This window comes from Oryzias melastigma, linkage group LG2 (assembly GCF_002922805.2).
Source record: "Oryzias melastigma strain HK-1 linkage group LG2, ASM292280v2, whole genome shotgun sequence".
Classification (NCBI taxonomy): Eukaryota; Metazoa; Chordata; class Actinopteri; order Beloniformes; family Adrianichthyidae; genus Oryzias; species Oryzias melastigma.
In genome coordinates, this window is record NC_050513.1 from 21,594,797 (window position 1) to 21,608,560 (window position 13,764).

At 39.7% G+C, this 13,764-nt stretch overlaps 1 protein-coding gene across 4 annotated transcripts in view; it reads right to left on the bottom strand.

Annotated features, from left to right (window-relative positions):
• The window catches only part of ldb2a (LIM domain binding 2a), a 90,270-nt gene that overhangs the window by 18,019 nt on the left and 58,487 nt on the right, over positions 1 to 13,764 (bottom strand). For all 4 annotated transcript variants that reach the window (XM_024270254.2, XM_024270253.2, XM_036216350.1 and 1 more), the window contains exons 3-4: positions 10,317 to 10,489; positions 1,094 to 1,216 (exon numbers count right to left, since the gene is read on the bottom strand). In XM_024270254.2, the coding sequence (XP_024126022.1) occupies positions 1,094 to 1,216; positions 10,317 to 10,489 (296 nt within the window). The remainder of the gene's footprint in view (positions 1 to 1,093; positions 1,217 to 10,316; positions 10,490 to 13,764) is intronic.

Below are 13,764 nucleotides of genomic sequence, written 5' to 3' on the forward strand. Positions count from 1 at the left end.
TGGATGGAAGGACACATGCATACACCCTTTCAGGTAAAAAAAAAGTATCAAATAAATGAGGAAGCGCATGTCTTTAAAGAGAAAAATAACAGAATACACGAAAGGATGCAACATTTGATGCAAAAACAAATGTTTTTGTAAGTCAATGCATCCTCGAAGCGAATGGGAACATTTGATTTTGGACGGCAGCAGCTCCCCCTCTCAGGTTGTTCTTACACTTTCCTGTCTCCCTGATAAGCATCTGTAGCTCAACATTTCAGAGCAGCGCTTTCGTTTGATTTGCCTCATTAAAAAAACAAAACAATTTGTTGCAAATTTTTAAGACAAAAAAAAGTCTGTTTTTAATGTAGGAACTTTCATTGGTAAATGTTTAGTTCTTTGTAATTCACTCTGTTGGTTTTCGAGGAGAATCTCATTGTACTGCTTCTGATGGAAACAAACAGTTCACTTTGCTTCACTGGAAGGATTTGAGAGTAGAATTGACTTCTCAAATGTCGGTGCTTTAAATAATATTCTTGGACTTTTTTCTGTGTTGAACTGTGAAATTCCTGTACACCGTATGTAAATGTTCCCATATTCCCATCAGACACACTCGTGTCAGGTCCTCTCGTAAGACTAGCGTCCTGACTTTGACACTGACGTGACATCTGCTCCTCCTCATATTAACACAGACCAGTAAAGCAGCAGCTGCTTTTCTAAGAAGAAGACTGGAATGTTTGAAAGAGGTTTGAGTCTTTGGTACTTGTAAAGCTCTACTCTATATGACTGAATATATGCATGAATTGGCTTTGTCTCCTATTTTCCATTTCTAGCAACACCTCCCTCTTGCAGCTTCACCATAAATTGAGTTGAAAGCAGGAGACCTTCAGATCACTCCACATCTCCAGTGACTACACGTGTGCGTTACACTTGATGGAATTAAACAGATTATTCATTTGACCTTGTTTCCCTGCTCTCTGCAAACAGAGATCATTCGGAACCATCGGTGTTTGTGCCACACATTTCATATTCATATTCTGAATGTGCCGGGTGCTCCTGAAAAGTGGAACCTATAGCAGGATGTTGGACCTAGTGTGAGTGATGGCACACTTACGTGCATGGCCAGGATGCTGCGAGGGATGAGTTCCCGGTACTGCCGGATAGTAAAGTGCCACGTCTTAATCCTCATCAGGTCATCGAAGGCAAACTCCAGTATCAAACGACCCTCCGTACAAACCTGCACAAAGACGACATATTCAGTGTTTATGCCCGCAGACTCGTAGCTTTACAGTGACGACTTACTGACTGACAGGCAGCTGTCAGCTACACTGAAAGGAGAACGAGAAACATTGGAATCATTTGTCTCATTTTTTGGGTTGTGCGCGGATGTTATGATGTATTTTTACACTCCCAGCCTTTCCTCCGTCCTTGAGTCTCTCCATCGTCCAGCTATGCTTTAAATGCAAAAATAAACAACTGGAGAAGGGTGTGTTTATGCCAGACAAAAGAACTTCAGGTCAGGAAGAGTTGCCAATTAGGAGGAGAGGAAGAGATGCAGAGCGGGGGGAGGGGGGATTTTTCTCCCCTTTAGCTGAATCCTGCTTCTCCCGTATTTTGTTGCTGTGACAACCAGGAGACAGAGGGATGGAGAGACAGACAGAGAAAGAGGGGGAAAAAAACAGCTGATTAGTTGGCATGGCAACAGCAAAGATGTAATCCCACCAGACACACTCTAATCAATGCCCCCAGCGCAGATGGTCTCCTGAGGATCAACAAGAAAGAGGCTAGCGGCCATGCTACCCCCCAACCCCCACCTCTTCATCCCGCCACCCCCCCGCACCACCACCACCACCACCTCTCAACCACATCCCCCGAATTCCCACCAAACTCTCTCTGCGTGGTCACGTGCCAACACTCCTCTTCAGAATCCAGAAGAGCCGGACTCCACGGCGGAGGTCCTCGCTCTGCAGTTCAGACTGAAAGTTTGCTTCATCAGTCAAAGAGCTCATTCCAGGAGTTCAGCCGACATCTACCACTAGTACATGTCAAACAGAGCAAAGGAACATCTGTCCGTATTTGGGATGCAACGATCCAGTTTGCTCTCGTTTCGATACGTACCTCCATCTGAGCGCCACGGTTTGATATTTGTTCAGCAAGAAAAAATAAACCCTGAAATCTTACTATTTCACAGATCATGATTTATTTTACAAAGAGAAATACAATAACAACAATTCAGATTTTTTTCTAGTGCACAGTTCTTGGCACTTATTACAGAATCACATGTAAATAGAACTCTTGCATACTTGTAAATATTAACTTATATGAACTACAACAATTTAAGCAGTTCTCTTTAGTTTTGACAGCTGGATGTCAAACACAATCTTAACAGTTTAAAATATTTAGAACTGACTTACTCGTCCAAACAAACAATAGCAACACAAGTAAAGTGCAGAATTCCTTAGCGGTCACTCTGCTTCATGTGTCTGAAATGAACTTTACCGGCTCCTTTTCATTGCTTGTTCACATTAAATGGTTATAGTCATTCTATGATCACCAGTTGGGGTGTGATGATTAATTGATTCATTTATTTATCTTCCTACAATCCAACCTGATTCGTCTGTCTGAGGTAAGTTGTTAATCTAGTCAACCTATATTATTAAATAATCGTTTTAAAAACAGATAAATCAACAATCAATATTGGAAAATACCATTTAGATTGAGGTGTGGTAAATTTATTTTACTGTAATGTAAACATTCAGCAAAGTCATGTGAGCATGCAGTGTGGTAAAATGTTCCAATGTTCTCTTTGGATTATTCTGATGTGGAAAAACAACAGTGGGGTGAACTTTATCAAACTAACATGTGAATGGATTTGACATTCAGTCTTGTTTACTTGTTTGTTTGTTCCCATATTTCATTTATTATCTTGAAGAAATACAAGAATCTGGAGACCTTCAGCGGAACTGTTCAGAACCAGCTATTATCTCTGAGTCTCACTGATGAAGTTTGGATTAAGATGTTCTGGATTGATTTTGGGAGAGTAAACCAGATCCAATCAGATTCTTCAGAATGAACCAAAATGAACTATGAGTAGGGTTGGGCTCCGAAATTCAGTTCTAAGAAGGAGCCGTTATGATTACGCAGTTCTACCAAAACCTAAAGAAGCTGCTGCAAACGGTTCTTCATTTCACTTAGTTTCACTGAAGGTCTATTTCTCTTAGGACATGTCGATCACTTGTACACTGTTTAGTACTTTGAAGTTCTAGCCAATCATTCTGCCTTTCCTGCGATAGTGGGCGGGGTCATATAAGACCGTGGACAGGGCGACCACGAGAGCGCTCAGCGTTCAAATGTTTGGCTTCATGTCACTGCAGGTCACAGAAGTTTGACCAGTGACTCTGATTTCATGGGAACGGCCATCAAACAACGACGACACCCAAAATGTCAATTTTTGACACGGAGGTCTTAATCCTGCATCAAAATGTGACTTGGGAGGGAAAATGTGTTGATTTGGCAACAGTAGATATTATTTTTCATAACTTAAGCACTGAAAATGGCACCAATTAGGAACCAAACCAAAGAACCGCTTTGGCACCGGAACCAAATAAAACCCAATCAGTGCCCAACCCTAACTATGGATCAAATCAGTAACCCCAGATTATGAAATGACTAGAATCATTGCTGAACTGAATCTTTACAGCCCTAATTACTATCATAGTATTTCAGCACAGAGTTGTTGTTATGGTTAGTTTTGTTTTTTTTCCCAAAATGAAACAAAAAAGGATTAACTACTAAGTTAAACAAAGTTGGTTGGTTGATATTTTTTTCTTTCATGTTTAATTGTAGAGTCTAAGGCAATGTTGTGTTTTCATATTAATACTTGATTTTTGTCCCTTTTAGACTACCGTTACACCCTTCCTATTCAGTTGTAAGCGATTGTAACTTTTCCTCATACACACTACTTCTTCTACATCCATCAGAATCATAATGATAACATAAAGTCAGGCCTGAACAGGAAGCTTCCTGTTTCAGATCCTTTTCTGCTGTCCGCGAACGTTATTATTCATATAGTTTAGAGGTGTTGTGATCATATGAAACAAAATCAATTTGGTTTGATAATCAACTTTTGCGACACTGATCTTCACTTTGTGTTTGTTCATAAATTCATCTGCAAGTTTCTGCATTCATATGATCGACTCACGGCTGCTTTTAGTGAAGGGAAAGAGAGAACCAAAGGAGAACTTTTGTGTGATGTTTCTCCTTCACTCTGAATTGAAATGCATTGCAGTAATTATGCAGTGAATGACTTTTCTGCCTCCTGGCAGCTAAAGTCTATTAAACAACCTGATATTAAGGCATGTATGAAAGAAGCAAGTAATTGTTTCTTTAATTTGTGAAACTCTGACTTTTTGTACATTTATACACCCTACCCCCCACACCCCCAGAGAGAAATAACTTGAATAGTGTTTACTTGTGAGCCGGGTCTTCTGATGTTTTCCAGGTCTAATGCCTACAGTGAAATAACAATGCACTATTGATTCCTTCTTCCACAGTGCCAAGCGTCTCCTTAGCACTGTCTCCTGCTTCAACTTCTCCCTGAAAGCTTGTGCCCCTGTGTAGCTGATAGAGAAATTGCCTGAATCAGAACCAGACCAAAAAGCATCACTTTAATTGCCATGTGCAATAAATGTGCAGCAATTATTCTTCAGGGTGCTGGTGCACAGACACAAATGCAGCATTCTTTGAGATGTAACCATGTGAGCAGTCACTTCTCCACAATAAAAGTCTAGTGGTCGAGCTGATCTTTCTCATAATGGTCATTATTTTTCCCTATAGTGCACACTCGTGAAAGTAAAGAGAAAAAATCCTGCTGAATTAAAAAGTGTTCTGTTGAAACAGAGCAGCTCCTGAAAGAGAGTCCACATTGATTTAGGAGCACGGTCATAAATCTTCTGTACAAGTGAGATCAGGGGATCTCCAGTAGTGTGGGGGGGGGGTTGCCGGTGCATAGCGCTGCTGCTGAAAGTATCTTCAATACTGTACCCCCACCTGACAATCAATTAACAGAGGTCAGTGAGGACGTTCTTATGATCATTGAAACATAAACTGGATGTTCTCAGTCACAGCAAAGTCTTGATCAAGGCAACATTTGTTTCAATGGTTTAAGAATGAACACTGTCGGTTCTCACCTAAAAATTCTGGTTTATATTCTAACTTCTTAATGTCACTTTTCATGTGTTGATCCCCATCCATCTGTCTTTAACCAGCTGTATCCCTTTCAGGGTCACTGGGTTGCTGGAGCCTGTCCTGGCTACTGTTGGGTGAAGGTGGGGTACACCCTGGACAGGTTTCCAGTCTGTAACAGGACATGTATTGATCTGCTTTAATCTTAGGACATGATGAGGCGATAGTTTCAATAGACACTGTCATTCTTTGTTGGCCTCTGGTACGTTAGTGTAAAATGTTCACGAGCCAAAGAACTCACTGCATGAATATCTGATGGATACTTAATTTATAGATCTTTCTGGCCTTTGCATAACCTATGAGGTTTAACTGTGTCTTTAAATACGACTACTCCAAATACATCCCTGGGTTTGTATTTGAAAATGGTTTCCAGAAACCAAACAGCTTGTGACTGCAGTGGGTCATCTGTCTCTTTCTTCATCATTGGATCATTAAATCTCAGTTTAGTTTAACATAAAAAGAAGAGCATTAATATAATCTCTCAAGTTCCTTCAGAAATGGTCAGGGTTTGATAAAAGACACTCCACCATGTTTAGAAAAACGTTCAGACAGCACTTCCTCTGAATCTTACAACTATATAAACCCCACAGAAGACAGATAAAGGTGGTGTGACAGTCACTCACTGACAAGTCCTGACACATGTTTGTTTGGTTTAGGGTTGCACTGTGGGACTCATACAAAAGGCCTTGATTTAAATATCTATCCATCAATCATGAAGATATTTCATGTTAGTTCCCAAAAAAATGTTATGGCAGAAAAAATCCACTTCAAATCAGTTTATGTGTCAAAAAGCTGTTCTTTGCTCTTGCTCACCTCCCAGCATACCAAATCCCATCTGGGCACCTGTAACGAGGGACCCGGCCTGCACAGCCAGCCCATGCTGGTCAGGGAGAGTGATGCATGCTGGGTCCTGAATGGAGACGCTGGAGACGGAGGGAGGCTGGCAGGTCGGGAGCTTCTGCTTAAATTGGCTCCCTGTGTCAACTTGTCAACACCTCACTGACTTGAGAGCCTTTCCACCCACACCTGAAGAACACCCCGCATTCTAGCTGCCTTTCAGGCTCCGCCCACTCATTAGACTACAGCAGCACATGTGCATGCAGGGAGAGACACTACAGAAACACAATGACATTAGACTCTTTGGTCTATGACATTAAATAAATTAGATCAAATGAATGATATGATATATTTAGATCATTTACAGACATCATTAAGGATGTTTCAATTCAGCGTCTTACAACACCACATTTTCACAATAAGAGTCCAGTTCATACTTACCAACCATGACAATCAATTTTAGATGTCTTAATGTTATTTTCCGTCAATGATAATTATTGTTTTATTTTTTTAGAAAAAGCTCATCTGTGACTTTGACATTTTGTGAACATATCAATTAAAAGAGACTTCAAACTAATCTTATCTCTATAAAAAATGTAGTGAGCATGGCATGTATATTAGCTGTTATGTTTTAAATTTTATACATTTCTATTGCTTTTCTTTTATTCACCTTTACGTTTAGAAATGAGCCAGTATCAGAAAACTCTCCCTTAAAACTCCAGTTAAATGAAAAGAAAATGAATTTATCGGCAAAAAGACGTACACAAAAAAATTAAGAGTTCTATCTTAGTTTGCGGTTCACCACATGGTGTTCTTTGTTCAATGTGGAAATATAAAGATGCTTCTTTCCCGTTTCCTTTTTCTGACCTAATTTCCACATTTCCACATGTAGCTGCTTAACTTCACCTCCGTGATTTCAGTGATCAGAAAAATGTCAACAACAACAAATATACCAGATTTAGTAGAAAAGATAAAATAATCTGGTAAAATGTGAGCAGAATTAGACATTTTGAAGACAGATAGGAACAGAAAGAGACGGAAACAAGCGGGGGGGGGCAGAGCTCAAGTTGGGAGCTGGGAATGATTTCTCTGGGGATGAAGGATGCGAGTGTGTGTGTATAGGGGAGCGGGGGGAGTAGAGAGCGAGGAAAGAATGAGCGGGTTGGGGGAGGATGAGTGAGCAGGGGAGGGGAGGGGGGCAGCGGCGGTTGAGGAAAGCGAGGCGAGGCAGAGCTGATTGAGATTCGGGCCTCCAGAGCTGCAGGCTCCGGCTGCTGGGAGCGCTCACACAACACGCTCACTTATTGGAATTTTTTTTCTAATGAATTAATTCTTCCCGTCCAATTTAGGCGGAGATGAAAAGAGAGAAGCGCTGTAAGCAGTAAATTTTGCTTTTTGTTGACCGGGTCTGGACAGATCTGCTCCTTTTCCAAACATGAATCTCTGACACTTGTAACAACTGTTCTTCACTTTGAGAAACCTTCTAACAAAAGAAGAAACTAGACGAGCAAAAGGAAACTCCAGCTTGAAGGAATGTAGAGATTTCCTTGTGTTAACTGATGGACCCTCATCGAATCCGTTCTACGGCGTGCACAGTTCTAACCCTCTCCTCTTCATCGTTAGAAACGAGAACATGAATGCCTGCAGCATACACACACGCACACTGACCACGCAGCAACATATTTATTATGCTTAAACACAAAATCTTTAACATACTGTAATTTTTTAATTGATAACACGATCAATTGATCGTGTTATCAATTAAAAAATACAGTAAATCAAAGAACATAAACACTGGAGCTCCGGTGTTAAAGGGTTAAGGAGGAGCCTGGAGTTTCCTGACATAGACCAATATTCTATTCGTTCTTGCTTTGCAATAATACGTCTCAAAAATCCACCAATCAATCAATCAATAGATGGGACTTTTTCCAGAACCTCGTCAAATAGAGAATATTAATCACATGATAACAAAGAAAGAGTCACAGTATGAAGGAATTTAAGCTCCTATCAAATAGTCAAATGAGTTTTAAAGGTTCCATGAAGAATCCTCACTATAAACAACTGGGATTTTGATCCATTCATGCATTTCTGAGTAATCCTCTAAAAACCTGCACTCTCAGTACCAGCCCCTCCCATTCCCATAGGCGGGTCCCACATGCTTACATCACAAGTTGAAAACCACCCCCTCCAGGAAGAGTCTGCTCCGCCCCCAGGCTAGCACAAACACTAGCAGCTTGAGCTCCCGTGATCAGCACAGTATGTAGGCCTACATCAATATTTAAAAACATTTTTTCATGGGTGACACGCTGCAGTCTAGGATGACATCATGACATTAAGGAGTCAAAGGTGGAGCCTCAAAGATCGAGTCGTTTTAGGAAGAAAAAAAGATTGCAAAAATAAATCATATTTGAAAAATATTTTTTTAGTGTTCCAAAGTAAATATATGATCATATATAAGGATAGAGTTTACTCTGAAGAGCTTAAGACAGGGGTGTTCAACCCAGTTACACAGGGGGTCAATATCCAAAAACACACCTTCAGTCGCGGGTGGAACATGATAAACATTTATTGATCACACTAAAAATAAATATTTTAAACTTTAAAATGCTGTCTTTTTAAAATGAATATGAATAATAAACAGGCAGCAATATTATTCCAGAATAAATCAACTTAAACCTTAAATAACTTTCAATATTTTACTCTCCATAGAAATATATTTTGTCAAAATTATATAAGTTAGATATTAGTGCAAGATAACATCGGACCATTAATAATAATAAATAAAATGATCTGGAGGGCCGGATCCGGCCCCCGGGCCGTGACTTTGACACCTACGACTTAAGAAAATCATGATGTGGCCCCTTAAATAATAAGTTATGACACATTTGGTTAACTGGGAGCAATTTTTTATTCAGTCTATACTTGTCGGGTCAGACACAGCAGGTGACATGACTGCTTTAGGAAGAAAAAATGTTCAATTCCATCAATAAAAGACAGTCTGATCCACCGTACCTGTTTTTCATTCCCTGTGTAGACTTTGAGCTTTGGGCAGATTATCAGAGAAAGTTACTCTTCACTCACACTCATGCACATGAAGGGTGCATGCTGTTAAACCACACTAAAGAGCAGAGCACGTAGCTGTTAAAGTCAGAACAATGCGGTCCGCTCCTTCTGCTCATGGTACAGGGAACATGGAATCCCTTCAGGTCGGCTGACGAGCTACCCGGCCTCACATTCATTTAGACAGTCAGCAGAAGGAGACTGGAGTCAGCGAGCCATCTGGATCAGACTGCAGGGAGGAAGATACTCACTCCAGCTCACAAGGGGATTGTCTCCCCCTCAGACAGAAGCAGATGAGCTCAGCTTTAGCGCTTTCAGAGCACCTTTGTGTCAGTTCTGGATTATTTCACACAACATTTAGAGTTGGCTCTGCTTCTGTCTCCATGTCATTTATGCTGAACTCCAGACTGGAATCTCCATGCATCTTATTCTCATCTCAGTAGTAAAATCTCAGGAGAATCAGCTTATGAATCCGTCAGCACCATCAACAGAAAAACGGCAGGTACGGCCAGAACGCTGGAGAGTGGACGTGGTAGCAGGAGCGAGGATGAGGATACATATCATGTGCGTGATAGAAAAGTGTCTATTTCTCTTCTATCAATTCTATTGGTTTTATTTGGTTATTTGTATTGCTTTTGTGCAAAAATGTGTTTTCCTACTAAGGAACGTAAAACTGTTGTGTACTTTAAAAAAATGCGTCTCATTTGTAACTATTCACTTACATGTTATTTGAAAAAATAAAGTCACAGAAAAGTAAGTAATGACATTTTTAGCATTTTATTTCAGAAAATATACTTTATTGTGGTATATCGTGATTCATATCACTATTGTGATATAAAATAATCTATATCCTGATAAACATTTTTTTTTCCATATCTAGGAGTGAGTTCAAAACAGTCATTTAAAAACACCTTTTTATTCAACCGTTTGTTTTTAAATTTAACTAACTCAATAGTTTGAGGTCAAACAATATCCTTTTTTTAGAAAATATTCTAGTTTCCTCTGGAAGCTAAAAAGCAGAAAAGCAGAGGAACGCTCTAAGAGCTGCATTAGACTGTATTTAAGCGGATCTCCTCCTTTCCATTCATAAATGAATATCTGAAAACATGACGTGAGGGATGAAGAGGAATGAAAGTGTGACACGTGTGTCCTGACAGGCTGTGCTCTATTGTTCATGGGAGCTGTTCCAGCATTACCTTGGTAAACATGGGCTTCCCGTGCTGCGTGACCATGGTGCACTGATCACAGTCCAGTGTGATGCAGGAGTTGTGGAAGGACTCCTTGGAGTGCTTGAGGATGTAGCTGAGCTCCGTGACGCCTCCTTCAAACACCGTGCTGAAGTAACGGGGGATCAGTGTCCGGCCGATGGCTGCAGGGAGACACAGAGAGACGTGTCCAGGGTCTGCTCGCCAACAAAACAACACTAATCATGGTATCAATCTTAGACTACTGCTGCGGATAGATGAAAATCGGACTATAGTCCACCCACGCCCCACGTTGTCTCTCTGCTGGGATGCTTCAGTGAGACAGGAGGACCTCAGTGCTCCACACCTCCAAGGAATAATTTGGCCTGTTTGTTTTGTTGCCGTGAGCCCGGCAGGAACCCCGACGGCGCTCCCGAGCAGCTCGTCAACGCGCCGAGCCGCAGCACACAGACAATTAGCTCAACTTGGCATACGTAGTGGTAGCAGCAGGAGGCAGCTGGCCTGGCTGTGTGCCGGCACCAAAGCTCCTCAAATTAAGCAACTATTTTTACACCAAAGCCCTGTTTGTACACAGGTTTGACAAATGAGATAAGGTGTGTTAATTACACCCTTCAGAGAGGCTGACGGGGGGAACCCTGAACTTTAGACACGCTTAGGTATTTCCTGCCTATTGAAGACTTTCTGCTGATCATCTCCAGCATCACAACAGATCCATCAGTCTGTTTAACTCCATCAGCAGAGTGTAACACTGATTTCTGGATTCATGTGATAAGATTCAGTATCTCTAACATGACCTGTGATGTTTTCTGAGGATAAACAATAAACACTCCTTTATGATACTTGGTGAATTATCTGTACTTGATCTGATAAGGACTAGATTATGACAACTTTGCAAAAATGTACTGTAAATATAAACGAAAAACTCAGTAGGGATTAAATAAATTGGCTTCTTCCCATTCCCTGTTATTAAATTAAACTCTACTTGACTTTATTTGATGTTAACTCTATTTAATGAATCTAAAGTGACATGTATGTATTACTGTAAACATGTCTATTCATGATTATGAGTAATTACACTGTCAAGAAGAAAGAATCTTTTTCTAAACTTACTTTTCTTTATATTCTAATCAGTGTTTCATTAATTGATATCTCAAATGCGTTTGATATCATCTCTGTTTGGATTTGTTTGATTGCAGTATTTAATTATTTTTCAATGCTTGAAATAAATATGATTCATTTATTTTAATTGTATTTACACATTTGAACTGAAATGGAAAGATAAGCCTCTAGAGATGCAACATCTCATTATTTAACAGGGTCCTCCATTCAAAAAAGTCAAAAACACAAATGACAGAGTAGAATAAAAAAGAAATTGACAAACCAATAAAAAAAGTATAAATTATAATTAAGAATGTATAACACACTCACCCCAACACACACACTGGCTCAATGTCAACCAATACCAAACATAAGATTAAAGAAATGTAACCAAGCACATTTATGAGAAAACAAGCAAACAAAAAGACCACATAGAAAGATTAATAAATACTTGAACAACGACACTGAACAATAAATGAAATATTCTAAATTTTAAAACAAAGACAAATGTGTTTAAAATGAATTAACAGAGACTGGATTGTTTTTTTATGCAGCAGAACAAAGGAGAAAACCTGGTGATGATGGTGGAAGTTATGTTGTGGAGTATAAAGGTCCAAGGAACTGTTTCAAGAGGAGAGGAAAGACGGAATACCTGCACCTGAAAATGAACTGAAACCAATATACAATAAATATATAATATTATTCATTTTTAAGTCTCATGTTTAGGTAAAAAGTAATTAATAATGTGATGGATGAGTTTTACATTTAAACTAAACAAAACAAAAACATGTCTAAGGAAAAGAGTTAAAGGATCCATGACAGCTTCAATATTTCAGAACAAACATTTGGGGATTTTTGTGTCACATTACACATAAAACTTGATAACTTGACGTAAAACGTTTTGTTCATCCTCCCAATCAGAGGTTTAAAACACGTCCTTCCTTAAAATGAAACCCATGCTGGAGGATTCACGTCTGCTCTGAAGGCTCACAAACTTTCATTTGATCTCACTGGGACTTATAACAGTGCAGAAGTCACAGCCCCACCCAGTGAAGGTGAATTTAGGCTCCTAAAGTAAAATGTAGCCGTGAATGGAATACATAGTTTTGAACGCCGCTGACATCTCCTGGGTGAGTCTTTACTATTCAGACGGAGTCTGATCTCTCCCTCAGGTACGTGTCAAATAAATCTTTCAGCACTGAGGCCACTTTAGATCTTCCAACAACACAGCTGTAGATTACTGTTATCTAAAAAACACTAAACAAAACAACACAGCATCATACAATGTGGCCTTTTCCTCCATTGTAACATTGTAACGACAACACAGCCATTCCATAAGAGTTTTAATCCGAACCCCACATGTGTGGATGACTGCACAGGAGAGAGAAAATGCATTTTGATAGATTTTCTCAATAATAAAATTCCATCTGTATTAAAGTGACATATTGAGATGGACATCTTCTGCAGAAGCCTGAAGACAGAACGAGGAGGAGACAGAAACGTAGACGGGGTCTTCAAACCCCTGGGCTTTGTCTGCTTTCTATCTGCTGAGATCCCACCTTACTGAGGAGCATGGAGGATACAGAGAAACCAACAGTTCCCGTTAAATGAGGCACTGCATTAGAGCACCACCACATTCCTGGATAGTGGGGTCAAATGTACAGAGGAGACTCTCTTTCTAAATGACCCTTTATTTCCAACTTATTTACAAGGAACAAATGTATAAGGACACAAATGCATAACTTTATTTTGATTTAAAAGCTTCTGCATCTCATTTATATGGAAAAAAAAAACAGGATATTTCCTTTTAGATCAAGAAGCTCAGAGGCTTAATCTAAAAACTTTGTTTCAAAAGTTTTTTGTTAAAACTTTTCAAAACTTAGATTAAAATAAATCAAAAATCCAATTAATAACTGCAAAAGCTAATATTATCTGACTATCAAAGTGTTGTTTTTAATTCAGTTTAATATATTTAATATCATTAAAAGATTTCATAAAAGCACGGTTTAGTTTATAACCATTCTGACTGCGCAGAGGGATCTGCCACAGCGTGCTCTGCTCCACAGCAGCCACCTGAACACTGCTCACCTGTCACAGTCCATCTATTGGGAAGATGAAACTTCATCCAAACAAGGGACGATTATGCACCAAATGTGCTTATATTCACTGTTGTTGCTCAAGGCAAACGAGGAACATCCAAATCCTCTCTGCATTTTCAAATGCAGGTGTGAGGTAAAACAAAACATAAAAACATCACGTATGTTTTGAATATTTTCTTCAGCAGCCTAAGTGACTGTGCCCCCTCCTCAGAAGAGCCGTCCAAACGGGGGCTGCTCTGGCT